This window comes from Paramacrobiotus metropolitanus, unplaced genomic scaffold (assembly GCF_019649055.1).
Source record: "Paramacrobiotus metropolitanus isolate TYO unplaced genomic scaffold, Prichtersi_v1.0 Parri_scaffold0000002, whole genome shotgun sequence".
NCBI classification, from domain to species: Eukaryota; Metazoa; Tardigrada; class Eutardigrada; order Parachela; family Macrobiotidae; genus Paramacrobiotus; species Paramacrobiotus metropolitanus.
The window spans coordinates 2,281,659-2,293,983 of NW_026570222.1; the positions used below are offsets into that span (position 1 = coordinate 2,281,659).

Here is a 12,325-nt window from a genome sequence, read left to right on the forward strand (position 1 = left end):
ACTGGAGACTGCGGAGAGTGCAGTTGTATAAACTATAAACTAAACTGCCTCCCCGTCCCGGGTACCGGTGACGACATCTCGTCTGTTGGTTTTGTTTGCGTTTTTAAAAAAAATCTTTTGTGCGATACCGGATACGACTTGTCTTTCTATTCTGTACAATCATTACGGTCTTTTTCAATCTTTTTCAATGTAAGAGTCGTTAAAGACGGTTTGAAGCACAAATGGTATTACTATTGAGGTTTGTAGGTACTTACGTATTTGTCGATTATACTGGCTCTTCTTACTGAAAGCGAATGTCTACAACACACAAGTTACAAGTGAATTCGAATATCCGGTTGAATATGCGCTCGACCATTCCCAGTCGAAAGCTTCTTTGGAGAACTCTTGGTTCTGCTGCCTGATCCGAAATTATTAATTCCGCTCAGCTACCCTTGCCGAAATGCGTGTACCGTTCCTGAACAACCCGACAGCTGTTGCGGAATATGTCCGCGATTCCCATGATGCGACGAAGCAAACTGAAATCTGCCTTATGCGTCATAGTCTGTTTCTCCGTCCTATCTGCGATATGGTATTTCGCGTTTGGGATAACCAAAAACTGCTCTGAAAACGCACCGGTTAACGACGGTGTTAATGTGGAGGAGAAGTCGCAGAAATCAGACAGCAGAAAGTCTGCTCTAAACATTGGCGTGATATCGAGCAGAAGCCAGTTCCTGTTACAGGTTGACGGCAAAGAGATCATCAACGATGAGGAGCCAAAGCGGAGTCGTGGAATGCATGTCGCGATTCTCGACAAAACGACTGGACAGTGCACGGCATACAGAGTATTTGACACGTACCTCCCGGGAATTTCCGACACCATGTTGCTGCCTTTTCTGCTGAGTATTCCGGAAGGCCGAATAGTCGTTGTCGGGGTGAAAGATGAAGGGTACGAAAAATTGTCTAATTCTGCATCCGTGCAGATGTGTTAAGTTAAGAACTCGTGTACATCTTTAACGGTTTTAACGATGAATATCATCGTTGGTATCTGGACGAAGGTGTGTTGTAACGTTGTGTTTTTGCTATGATTTCAGCTGCACTATGCTGTACTGGGAACAGCCGTACAGTACATGCAGTAATTAATTTTTATAATGAATGTGTACCGTACACGCACCTGACCTGAGTAAATCGTAAGCAGCTAGCGGTTGACACATTTGCAGGTTTTTTTTATAATTGGCTACTTAATCGTTGAATTCAATAAATTTCTCGCAGATACCATATGGTAGCCCTAGACACTACTTAGTAAACAGGAGTGATTGAATTCAGTGTTTTAAGCACTTATGCAAACTAGACGCTTCTGCTTAATGCTTCTATTGCACTTCAGCTCTTTCCACTTTGGGAATGCAGCACGAAAACTATTCGCGGCGTGGGGTTCAAGTTACGCGGGAAATCTGCAGTGGCGCGACATGTGGATTTTTATTGCTGTCAAAGTACTGCATGGTTTCATCCGCCTGGGAGAATCCTTTACGAAGGCACCATCGTTCTCCACGTGGGCATTGCCGGTTACGCTAGACTACGTTATGGAGTTGGATCCGATAATAGTACGCTGGAATTGTTCCGGTAGATCCGTTAAAAGGTTACGAGAATTTTGCGAGCACACTGATGGATATCCGGAAATTTGCCACTGTGATAATCCGGAGCCGGTAACATTCTTCCCCAGCCCGCTTCCGGAGAGAGCATTTGTTGAAAAAGGGCGGTCGATGATTCCCGTAGGAATTATTGCTGGTAATCGTCCGTTTTATCTGAACACCATGCTTCGGACGCTACTGAGTACTGCGGGTGTTGATCCGCGGCTGATAACGATTTTTATCGATGGTTTATGGGATGAGCCAGCCAGAGTGGCTCGTTTGTATGGGCTTTCTGCCGTGCAGCATATCCCTGGTGGTCACGGTAATGCTCGTATCTCGCAGCATTATAAATCCAGTTTGACCACAATGTTTGCCCGGCACCCGCTGGCAGAATATGCTATTGTTCTGGAGGAAGACTTGGAAGTTAGCCCAGATTTCTTTCATTTTGTCGTCCAGACTGTACCGTTGTTAAGGGAAGATGCGAGCTTGTACTGTATTTCAGCATGGAATGATCTGGGTTACGAGCACTCAGTAGGTGATCCGCAGTTGTTGTACCGAGTGGAAACTATGCCTGGTTTGGGTTGGGTTATACCGCGCAAGTTATTCGTGGATGAATTACAGCTGAATTGGCCTTCACCGAATTTTAATTGGGACTGGGACATGTGGATGCGGTCTCCTGCTATCAGAAAAGGACGAGAGTGTATCGTCCCAGGTAAGATGCGGGTGTTCACACCCTGTGAGCGCAGTGTTATGTGGATAACACCTGCTTATTGTTAGTTGGAGTTGGATCCGTTTAGATTCTCAGGTTAAGTTATAAATAATATTTGCAGTCATTTCAAGCGTTAAGAAATACGCAGAACAAACCTCTTAGTGGCGCATTTATTTGTGCATCATGATGGGCTGAATGCTACAATAAAATTGTTTCTGAATTGCACACTGGTTTCTTTCTGAAAAATTTCCTAACTAATACTGCTTAATAAATTTTTAGTCATTGTTACAATGTGCTCAAATGATTGTATCCGGATCTGTATGATTGCAGATATATCTCGAACCTACCATTTTGGAGCAAGCGGCTTGAACATGAATCCCATCTTTCAGACCATTTATTTCGAGCGACATGCCGTATACAAGGGGCCTCTCAAGGATTTACATCTGACGGATTTAACCGAAAACGGTTATGAACGGAAGCTTCGTGATCTCTTATCCGTTGCAGTTCCTGTCAATCATTCGGTTTCGCCCTGTCGACCGGACTTTTTTCCTGCTGTTTCTGATAAAACTTTATCGGTTTTTATTCGAATGGATAACTCTTCCGATTTTAAGACCTGGTTAGAATTTTGCCGGTGTTTGAAGATTTGGGATCTGGACCAGCGTGGAAGTCATAAAGGATTGTGGAGGTTTTTTTCTCGGCCAGGGCAAGCAGTAGTTGTGATCGGTGTTCCTAGTTCTCCATATTCGAAGTTCCTGCCCAAGGGAGTGCAAGTAATTGATCTCGTTAGTGCAGTGGAAAGATTAAGTTCCTATACACAAGTTCCTAACTGACAAAGAGTTCCTAGACGGTGTAACTTCGGATGCAGGCAGCTTTCGATTCTTCTTTTATTCCAGTTTTACCGCACATTTTGTAACCTGGAATATTGCTATGCTTGAACAATTGCAGAACACTCAGTTTTGTAAGTCTTTGTTATTTCCACTTCAGTTAAACTAAGATATGTACAAGTTTGTTGGGATATACTGTAACTCTTGTAAGTGTCAGACGCTTTTAAATTGAAGGCAATTTGTCTTCCACAGTCTGTATTCAATGGCATAAAACACCATCGCATCGTTATATGATGCAGAGCTGCAATTAGGTCGTGAGAGATTCAGACAACAACGTACTATTGTAAAAAAGTAGTTTCCTGTTCAGGTTTGATTTCCACTTGCAGTGTTTATCACAGGATACCGATTCGCAAAAGTTAGTCTTCAGCTTCTCTTCGTCTGACTTGCCGCTTTCCATCTCCCATGACCTTTCTTTTTTTAAATGAGCCACAGCCTTCCACATCCTCGAGCGACGTCACTGTTTTCGTCTTCAGCTCCATTTTTACCTTATCCTGTTCAGCGGCTTTGTTATGCATCTCATCGGAGGGACTAACCTTGGATGATGTGGGGAATACGTAAGCTGGCTCCGAGATATTACTAGCAAACGATGATCGTACAGTTTTACTAATACAATTACGGAAGCAGAGAACGCAGCCTCAGCATGCGCAAAATGCTCAGCAAAACCGACATGGACAAATATTACAGCAACTTTATTTAATGCCAAATTACAGATATTGTACATTCGTAACTTACGCTTCCACTGTCGTCCAGGAGCCGATTGACGAGGTGGCCCCGAGCAGAGGAAGAAGCGGCTTAGTACGCATTGCCGGTACAGCATCCTACGGTCACACATTTAAATCGTGTATACTCGTATAAACGAGTACACATTATAAAATAACACACCACAATGCGGCAACCTGTCAAGCATACCACTAATGGGAATCAAAAAACTGCCTTACGGGTGTAATAACAAGACGATTTGCTCTTACCGTCGTTTCACCATCGGCTTCCATTTGTTCCGCTAGAGAAACATACCCCTCGGGCGGGGGATCCCAGCGCGAATCTGCAGCATCGAAAACGTGAAAACGAGCTGTGATACTCTTCAAAATATTTTTGGCCCATTTAGCAAACAAAATTTTAGCGAGGGACATTCTGGACCACCTACGGCAACATACCCATCGTATCCTGGTGAATAAAAAACGAATATCCGTCTTCGGACTTCATTTCTTTCCACTTTTTGGCAGCCTTCTCCTGAACCTGCTTTTTCTGGAAAGATGTGACGGCTTCCAACGCCTTCTCCTGGCCCTTCATGCGTCGCATCGCTTCTCCTTTAGCTTGAGCTTCGGCTTTGGCTGCGGCTGATGATGCGGATGGCGCCGGTGGCGGTTTACTGGGCGCGTCGGAGGACGACAACGCAGTGGAAGGTTGAGTGCTCATCAGCTTGGCTGCAGCCGAGGAATACTGGCCCGACAAGGACGGGTTGGCAAGAACATCTTTTTCAAACGATTTCAACGCCGCCTAAAAGAAAAACGCACAATTATCCATAAAAGTTAAACCTGAAAATCAAAGGCATAAAGAAAAATTAAATTATTACTCTACAGACGCACAAAAAAAAATAACAATACTGATAGTGTTATGATTCATAAATACTTAACCATTTTATTTTAAAACCAAGTACTTGTGAAACTTGTATTTATTTTGATGTCCAATAAACAATAGACAACAGGTAATAAAAATCAAAAACCATTAAAGATTTTTTATAAAACCAACAACCATGTCTGGCTAAGAGGAGTCTTTTCAGAAACATATTTTTTTCTGTCTGCACTCGTTAAAAGAGATACTCACAAAACGAAATCTTGTATTCTGGTAAAATTTATAACTGAAAATAACTAACTGAAATATTTGAAATTAAAATATAATTCATATGATCGTTAATCTTACTGCTTCAATCCGTCGCATCTCATCATCGGTGGCGGTTGTTGTATCTTGTCTGCTTTTGCCCTTTTTCTGTGCCTGGTAAAGAACACATGCAATTCTGAAGCAGCAGTGGATACTAGCAGCGATTTTCTGGATAAATCAGAAAACTCGTGAGAACGTACTTCGCGAATGCGTATCTCCACATTTTGCTTGTGTCGCACACCGCGTTCGTGAAATTCAATGCTCTGCAAAAATGCGCAAAGGAAAACAGCGAGCATCTTCAAATCAGCTTTTGAATAGTTGTAACTTTTACATCAAAGCTAAACTCTGCTGCACAAAAGCTGACTTACGGCTTTGTTATCAGCGAACCAGCATTTGCAAGCATCACAAAATTTCTTTGGCAAAGACTTCCAGTATTCCGTCATTCTTCGAGTTCAGTCAGATGTTCGAATACGGGCAAAAATGGTGCTGAGTTGATACGCGATACCCCAAAATCCAAAATAAAAAGACAATAATTATTATAAATGACAAAAATTCATAAAATCGTCAAGACATTGGTTTAACAACGTTATGAAGAGTTTACTTACTTACTGCTTAGTGCTTACACTTATTAGGACTTATACAAATTTTGAGTTTCAAATTAGACCACTTTGCAGGAATATGCCGCCTGCGGCGGTAAGCCCTTGCATGTAATATCAGGTTATCAGGGACACAAAACTTTTGGGCACTCCAGTGCACCGTAGACTCTATGTTATAAGGAAAACCGCCCTATAAAGCGGTTACCCAATCCGGCTCACTACCACCCACTGGAGGTTTGGGAGGAATAGTGGTTTCTTACCCTGGCTCAATTGTAGTATTTCGCGTTTCAGTGAAATACTGAAATTGAGTTGGAATTGAGTTGCTGTGTGGGAATGGGCGCAACTGCATTGGAATGGGTGCAACTGAATTTGAATGCCGAATAAATGCATTCATTTCCTTTTTAGGTTGGCCGCCTACCATTTCCATTCTGTGATGTATAATAAAGTTGTCATATAACTTGTAATATTGTACATATAATGCAACAAAAATTGATCCCAAATCAGAATATTTTTATCGTTTCCGGTAGGCGGCCTACTGGATTTATTCATTGTCCAACTATCAGTGATCGGCTGCATATGACGGCCATTGCCATTACAATATTTTATTCGTAGTTTTCATGTATTCTTAGGTATTATAACTGTTTATGGTTTAATCTTGATATTATAACTGTTTACGGTTTACTGTTACTGGATACGTGCAACACATGTATTTACTGGATACATACAACACATGTATTTACTGGATACGTGCAACACATGTATTCTCATCAAATCACCGATCATTATTGGGAGCTGGCCTGCTAAAAAAATTGCAGGATGTAGCAAATTTTAATTTTACAAATAAAACAAATATTCAAATTGTTAGTAACTGAACAGAGTCGGGTCCGCCAGATTACGTATCGTCCGTCGTATACGAGTACATGAAATCGTGAATACTATATTGACCATTGACGCCAAAATAAAATAGTAACTCAAATTGCAGAGAACACCAGACAATTCTGCCAATTAAACAATGTAAATCGATGATAAGTATTCAGTGCACGAACATATACCGTTGGCTCACTAAAGGACGTCAGTAGAATAATCAACGACAACCGTCTAAGAACTGGCGATGTATAGTCCGTACATACTAGGCGTTAGCCGCTAAGGTTGCGTCCAGGATCTCTTCTGGAATGTAAATACTCTGGACCAGCACTTCCGTCTGGCTTTCCCGGTCCTTCAACTGGGGTTGTTCCAGCACTTCCGTCTGGCTTTCCCGGTCCTTCAACTGGGGTTGTTCCAGCACTTCCGTCTGGCTTTCCCGGTCCTTCAACTGGGGTTGTTCCAGCACTTCCGTCTGGCTTTCCCGGTCCTTCAACTGGGGTTGTTCCAGCACTTCCGTCTGGCTTTCCTGGTCCTTCAACTGGGGTCGTTCCAGCACTTCCGTCTGGATTCTACCTTCCCGTTGCGCGGGCCGCTGTGGACGCAAAATATCATAACATGTGGGAAGTGGAAGATCCCTGTTGCCGGCAATATGTTGAGGAACCGATTTGTGTTTCCACAGCCCGGTTACATGATCGAAATCGATTGATGCTCCCATACTGGTACAGTTGATACGGGAAATTGCTTCATTATGCACAGCAATGTTCTGTATAAGCGGCAGAATAGGAATTGCTTTTATTATACACGTGTTTTTAATTGGACGTTTACCACTTACAATCAAGATGGGTTTCAGGATCAACTGACAGTATTCAGCGGGATGGCGAAAGCGGCGTCGACAGTTATTACGCGAATACTGAAACGTCCGGTTCAGTTTCGCGCCTTCAAATTGGTTTGCTAGGCTGCCAATGCGTTCAATCGCCGAAAAACTATAAAACTCGGTCCAGAGCTGGACATGGTCAAGGCGTTGGCACTCTGTATCACTTGTACCAGTGAAGCGCTGGTACAGGAGATGCCCATATTTTGCCAGCATCGTGGTGACCGCGTGACATGAATCCGACATTAAAACCGTATCCTTTCCAGAATGTTCGCTGACACTGTCATCGGATTAAAATGATGTTATAATTCTAGTTATGTATTTTTTTCATATTAACAAAATACCGCTACATTACGTACATTAATTGCTAAACCGGTGTATTCTGATTTAAAGAAAGTTTATGACGCGCATTTTAAATAACTACTGTCATAAACAATTATATTTTTACATTCTCCCATTGATATGTAATACTAACCGAAAATAAAACTTTTCCTGTTCAGCAAGATGCGCATGATTCTGTAACAGAGCATCCCGATACTGAACGTTACTTTCTTGACATTCCACGTCAAACGCTACAGTCGTGAACCGATTAATCTGAGGATCATCAAAAATAGCTTTGATGGCTGCTTTCTGGTCCTCCGGTAAGGCGGATGGGAAGACAAACTAGAACAATTATCAAACCCATAAATGGAATATATTTTTGAATAAATGTGTAAAATGTAAAAATTTATGTTGTGCATATGTGTCATTTTTTGTGTCACTATTAATTATAGAACATACGAATTATTGAAGATGTACATGTCAACAAAATCTTAATGCTCTTACGTGCAGTATAGTTCCGGCCGTCGCATGTGTCACCAGATACACTCCTGCGTGGATGCGAAATCGCTCTCTCGTGACCGGGTTAATATCGGAACAAGTGTAAAAATCGGTCATGTTGGCGTGATATTCCAGTTTACTTTGGTCATTCGTCTGGTCACCATCGTGTTCGATGACTTCTTCGAAATACATTTTCAACACCGCTCTGCTATCAGCAGTAGACTTGTATCGTTCCTCCGTTACGGACGTGTCCGGATCCATTCCTACTATCGGTAGAATCGCCGCTTGCGCATTCCGACTCTGCTGACCGGTAGGGGAAATTTTTGACTGGTTACTGTTCTGAGTCTTGCATCCGATTGGAGCAAAATCCATATGTACAGTGTGATAAGTCAACCGATACAGACTTATTGTAAGGCGACGCTCAACAAAGAGTTGACCCCATGCACATGACTCCTATAGAAATAACTCTTGATGAGAATAATATTTACTTTATAGCATGTACTTGTTATCTATAACACGCAGATAGGATACCGAACGGGAAACCAGTAGCAGTTAAACTAAAATTTGTCGAGCATACTTTCACACTAACTTATAGTATACGATTGCCCATAAATGCATACGTACATGAGTTCTACAATAAGACAACGACATGTACAGTGTATAAGAAAATGTCATTGCAATTTGGTACAATGCGGTTATATAGGTTGAATGGTTTAGGTTTAATATTTACGTACATATGCAAAATCCTGGCATTTCTGTGTAAACCACTGATGCAATGCCACAGGCTGTCGTCTGAAATACTGCACATCCCCGTTCGCTCCTTGATTCACAAACAGCCATTTGTTTTGATCGACGCTACTAGCGCTCAAAGGTATCAGGACGGAATGCAGATCCACACGGGATGAGAGTTCTAGTCAAAATGGGAACATCTATGTTAACACTTTTCTCATACAAATTTTACCGTTTTTTCACATACATTAAGTTGTATAATAAGAATGTAAATACCTGGTAGAATGTGTGTTCTCAGGAAGTCTTCCCTTTCTGCGTTAAAAATCCAAAATATAACAAAATTATGACTGATTCGGGGATGTCGTTGGAGAAGGTCGAAAATATTCCAGTGGCGTGCTGTATCGATTTCCAATGCACCTGAAAACGATTCCGTTCTTCTAAAGAACTCTGCCAAACCATTCTGCGTCAATTTTGCGCGTGTCGTAGCCAGCCACCAATGGATCCGATCGCATCTGTACATGTCTTCCAGGAACGCATGCAACTGGCCAAATCTTTCACCAATGTCAAAGTGAAAATAAAAATCGCTTATACTCAGAGGAGACACAAAATCATCTGCGAATTTGCCCCAAACACACTTCAACCCGGAACAGGATCACTTATGTCGGAGGATCTGTCGAACACAAGATGAGCACTATACTGCATGCATTTGCCGCTGAAATCAGTTCAAATGACTGATGGCCGTGAAAAAACGAGTCTCCGGTCCCAATTGTGCCAACGCCGACTATAAAGTGTGCATGATTCGTGTCTGCAATGCAGTAAACAGCATCTGTAACAAGTAGTTCTACATGTACAAAAAAGCCATTATTATTTACAATACAGCACAAATTCATCGTTCCGACTGATATATATATATATATATATATATACAGATGCCGTACATTTCCTACGGTAGCGCTCAGTGTTGATGCAGTTCATCCTTTAAATTATTAAAACGTTCTATGGGCACACCGGGCAACCTATCAGAAACTCTTACTGAATCAAACTGCTATATTTCTTATTAAGGTATACAGATAGTATACATAAGTGGGTATTGCTGAAACAATTATTGGTAGGCGGCCTACCAATAATGATTCTCTAGACCGAGTGATTTTATTATTAACAACAACAAACGTGATTACTATTAGTAGTAGTATACACTTTACTGGAACAATTTCCGGTAGGCGGCCTACCTTTCCTTTACTTATTACATAGACCGGTTGACGGCGTTGAGTTAAACAGTTTCATTTGTCGAGGAGGCCCGGAGATTCGATAAAAAATCAGGTGTAATTTAATTATATAAAATCTACAAAGTACTGGTAGGCGGCCTACCAGTAACGGTGGATCTGTGACAACCACCAGCTCTGTCGCCCTGGCTCGGGATCACGGGATCATACAACACATGTATGTCCGTTTCGCACTTTGATGAATATGATTGGATGAAGATGTTTGGGAAGAGATGCAGAAGTTCCGTTCAGCTGTCTGCCGTATGTTCGCAGAGAACGAAATGGATTGTGTATTCATGGAAACCGCTACGCGTCTTAAGTCGCATCCGCATATGCAGATTGAATGCATTCCGCTGGATAAGGACAACGGCAGCTTGGCTCCAATGTATTTCAAAAGGCTATTCTCGAAGCGGAAGGAGAATGGACACAGAATAAGAAGCTGGTCGATCGGAACCGGATGCACCGACCGGTCTAGTCCGGCATCGTGAACGTGATGGAACGCCGCACTGCGCTCGGGAAGAATGTAAATCGGGATGGATCCCGTGGCGGTGAACTGAACATGAGTGTTGCTGCCGACAGGAGTGCCACCGGATGCAGACGATGTCCCGGTGCGTTTGTTGCAGTACTTGCAGAAAAACAATGCCGCAAACAATCCTAACAGGAGTGCTATGGCCATGACCAGCAAAGTTATATCTACCACGTTTACTGATGTCATGTTATATGTTAATTACAACAGTAGCAAGACAGTCGAGGTATACTTCGTCGCTTAGCTTGAAAATTAAATACCAATGGAACTATACACTGTACTCTGTATACGTCGTAGAAGTCGTTACACAGTTTTCATGATTTACCGATATGACCATAATTATATAAAGCATCTTCAAGTATTTTAGCCAGTACGTTGAACTAATTTTGATAAGATATCTTTGTTCCAGAATTCCAGATTAGCTGCTGAACGCCTGAGCGAAATGATTCAGTCATTTTACACCGCTGAATTAAGTCGAGCTAGACGGGTTTTCCCCGTGAGTCACTAACCATCTCGTCATCATTCACTGTGGAAATCCTCAGATAATTTACTTTTTTCTTTATTACACGTTAATTTAATCTAAATTAGAAACACACAGGTAAAGAGCACTTGTCCGAATACGCAAGAGATGTTCACATTTAAAAATATCTTTACCGTAATAATATCGCAGTGGAAGTCAAAGCGTTTCGCTAGATCAGAAGGTTAAATCTGAATTAACGAAGGACGCCATTTGTCAAAAAGAATCGAAAACAACAAATTACAAAAATAGCACAACAATATAAAAATCTTAATAACACAACTTTCTGGATACTTCAGTAAATATCCATTAGCGACATGACCTTCAGGCCACTTTGCAGCTCCCCGGCAGGAGATATCCTGGTTAGCATGAAAGCGAATCACGTCCACTTCTTGATACTGAATATGTCCATTTTTAGAGAAATATCCCTGGATGCCTGTCGCTTCTAACCATACGAACGGCACGATGGCACTCGCTTTCAAAGTTAGTGAGCGAGGGTAAGAAACCACTCTACCACCCAACCAATCCGAATTGCGTACAGCCGGTTAGTACGCCCAAATTACATTATTACTGATTGCTAGAGTAGCTTTTATTAGTGACATTCTAAAATGAAATCGATATATTTTTTTTTATTTCTGGATCAGAACCTAAGATTTCATTAGCCCAGATGAAATATCAGCCAAAAATGCACATTTCCTACTAATTGATATGGCGACGAAAAGCAATATGTTTTATTCGAAAAAGTTATGATTTTTTTGTAGAGTGATATACATATGTACATAGGTAATGATATACATATAGATAGATAGATAATGATAAGTTGAAGAATATCAGAATTTCAATTATTTGCTGAGAAACGAATGAAAACTGCGTTCACTATATCCTAATAGATTTTGTCGCATTCGATTTATGGGGGCACTGCATGACCAAATGCGTAGCAGTATTATGTCACACTATGCAAGCAAATAATCGGTGCATTTTTATACGACTACGAAAGCAGCATATGTATTCCCGTCACAAAAAAACCAAGTTTTTACTACAAGCCGTACACTGAGGTGCACAGCAG

The 12,325-nt window shown here is 41.6% G+C and overlaps 3 protein-coding genes across 6 annotated transcripts; 1 reads left to right on the forward strand and 2 right to left on the reverse strand.

Moving 5' to 3' along the window:
- Window positions 1-132: 132 nt before the first annotated feature.
- On the forward strand, window positions 133-3,432 carry LOC129586205 (protein O-linked-mannose beta-1,2-N-acetylglucosaminyltransferase 1-like). Its single transcript, XM_055479277.1, has 3 exons — window positions 133-925; window positions 1,361-2,316; window positions 2,644-3,432. Exons 1-3 carry the CDS (start codon window positions 483-485, stop codon window positions 3,141-3,143), a joined length of 1,899 nt encoding a protein of 632 aa, XP_055335252.1. The 5' UTR covers window positions 133-482; the 3' UTR covers window positions 3,144-3,432.
- LOC129586213 (WW domain-binding protein 4-like) lies at window positions 1,244-5,754 on the reverse strand. Of its 3 annotated transcripts, XR_008690114.1 has the most exons (10): window positions 5,444-5,754; window positions 5,276-5,338; window positions 5,118-5,189; window positions 4,352-4,694; window positions 4,166-4,239; window positions 3,930-4,015; window positions 3,477-3,773; window positions 2,661-3,227; window positions 2,469-2,511; window positions 1,244-2,280 (listed from the first exon to the last, which is right to left on the reverse strand). XR_008690114.1 is itself a non-coding variant. In XM_055479294.1 (7 exons), exons 1-7 carry the CDS (start codon window positions 5,516-5,518, stop codon window positions 3,554-3,556), a joined length of 933 nt encoding a protein of 310 aa, XP_055335269.1. In that variant the 5' UTR covers window positions 5,519-5,754; the 3' UTR covers window positions 2,634-3,553. The 3 variants fall into 3 exon arrangements, 1 of the variants encoding a protein (XP_055335269.1); XR_008690112.1 differs by having other exon boundaries at window positions 1,246-2,280; window positions 2,661-3,773; XM_055479294.1 differs by lacking the exons at window positions 1,244-2,280; window positions 2,469-2,511 and having other exon boundaries at window positions 2,634-3,773.
- Window positions 5,755-6,459: 705 nt separating this feature from the next.
- LOC129585711 (uncharacterized) lies at window positions 6,460-11,029 on the reverse strand. 2 transcript variants are annotated; one of them, XM_055478509.1, is made up of 7 exons: window positions 10,323-11,029; window positions 9,231-9,759; window positions 8,960-9,135; window positions 8,232-8,678; window positions 7,882-8,069; window positions 7,368-7,686; window positions 6,460-7,298 (listed from the first exon to the last, which is right to left on the reverse strand). In XM_055478509.1, exons 2-7 carry the CDS (start codon window positions 9,472-9,474, stop codon window positions 6,801-6,803), a joined length of 1,872 nt encoding a protein of 623 aa, XP_055334484.1. In that variant the 5' UTR covers window positions 9,475-9,759; window positions 10,323-11,029; the 3' UTR covers window positions 6,460-6,800. The 2 variants fall into 2 exon arrangements, with proteins under 2 accessions (XP_055334484.1, XP_055334492.1); XM_055478517.1 differs by having other exon boundaries at window positions 10,184-11,029.
- Between the last annotated feature and the right edge of the window lie 1,296 nt (window positions 11,030-12,325).

Excerpts from the sequence above, each read along its gene's own strand:
- LOC129586213 (XM_055479294.1), bottom strand. The coding sequence starts at position 5,518 with ATGACGGAATACTGGAAGTCTTTGCCAAAGAAATTTTGTGATGCTTGC. Across the intron at positions 4,695-5,117 it reads AGATGCGACGGATTGAAGCA|GCGGCGTTGAAATCGTTTGA; the intron begins GTAAGATTAACG and ends TTTTTCTTTTAG. Across the intron at positions 4,240-4,351 it reads TATTCACCAGGATACGATGG|ATTCGCGCTGGGATCCCCCG; the intron begins GTATGTTGCCGT and ends TCGATGCTGCAG.
- LOC129585711 (XM_055478509.1), bottom strand. The coding sequence starts at position 9,474 with ATGTACAGATGCGATCGGATCCATTGGTGGCTGGCTACGACACGCGCA. Across the intron at positions 7,687-7,881 it reads CAGGAAAAGTTTTATTTTCG|TGTCAGCGAACATTCTGGAA; the intron begins GTTAGTATTACA and ends ATCCGATGACAG. Across the intron at positions 7,299-7,367 it reads TCCTGAAACCCATCTTGATT|AACATTGCTGTGCATAATGA; the intron begins GTAAGTGGTAAA and ends CCGCTTATACAG.
- LOC129586205 (XM_055479277.1), top strand. The coding sequence starts at position 483 with ATGTCCGCGATTCCCATGATGCGACGAAGCAAACTGAAATCTGCCTTA. Across the intron at positions 926-1,360 it reads GTCGGGGTGAAAGATGAAGG|CTCTTTCCACTTTGGGAATG; the intron begins GTACGAAAAATT and ends ATTGCACTTCAG. Across the intron at positions 2,317-2,643 it reads ACGAGAGTGTATCGTCCCAG|ATATATCTCGAACCTACCAT; the intron begins GTAAGATGCGGG and ends GTATGATTGCAG.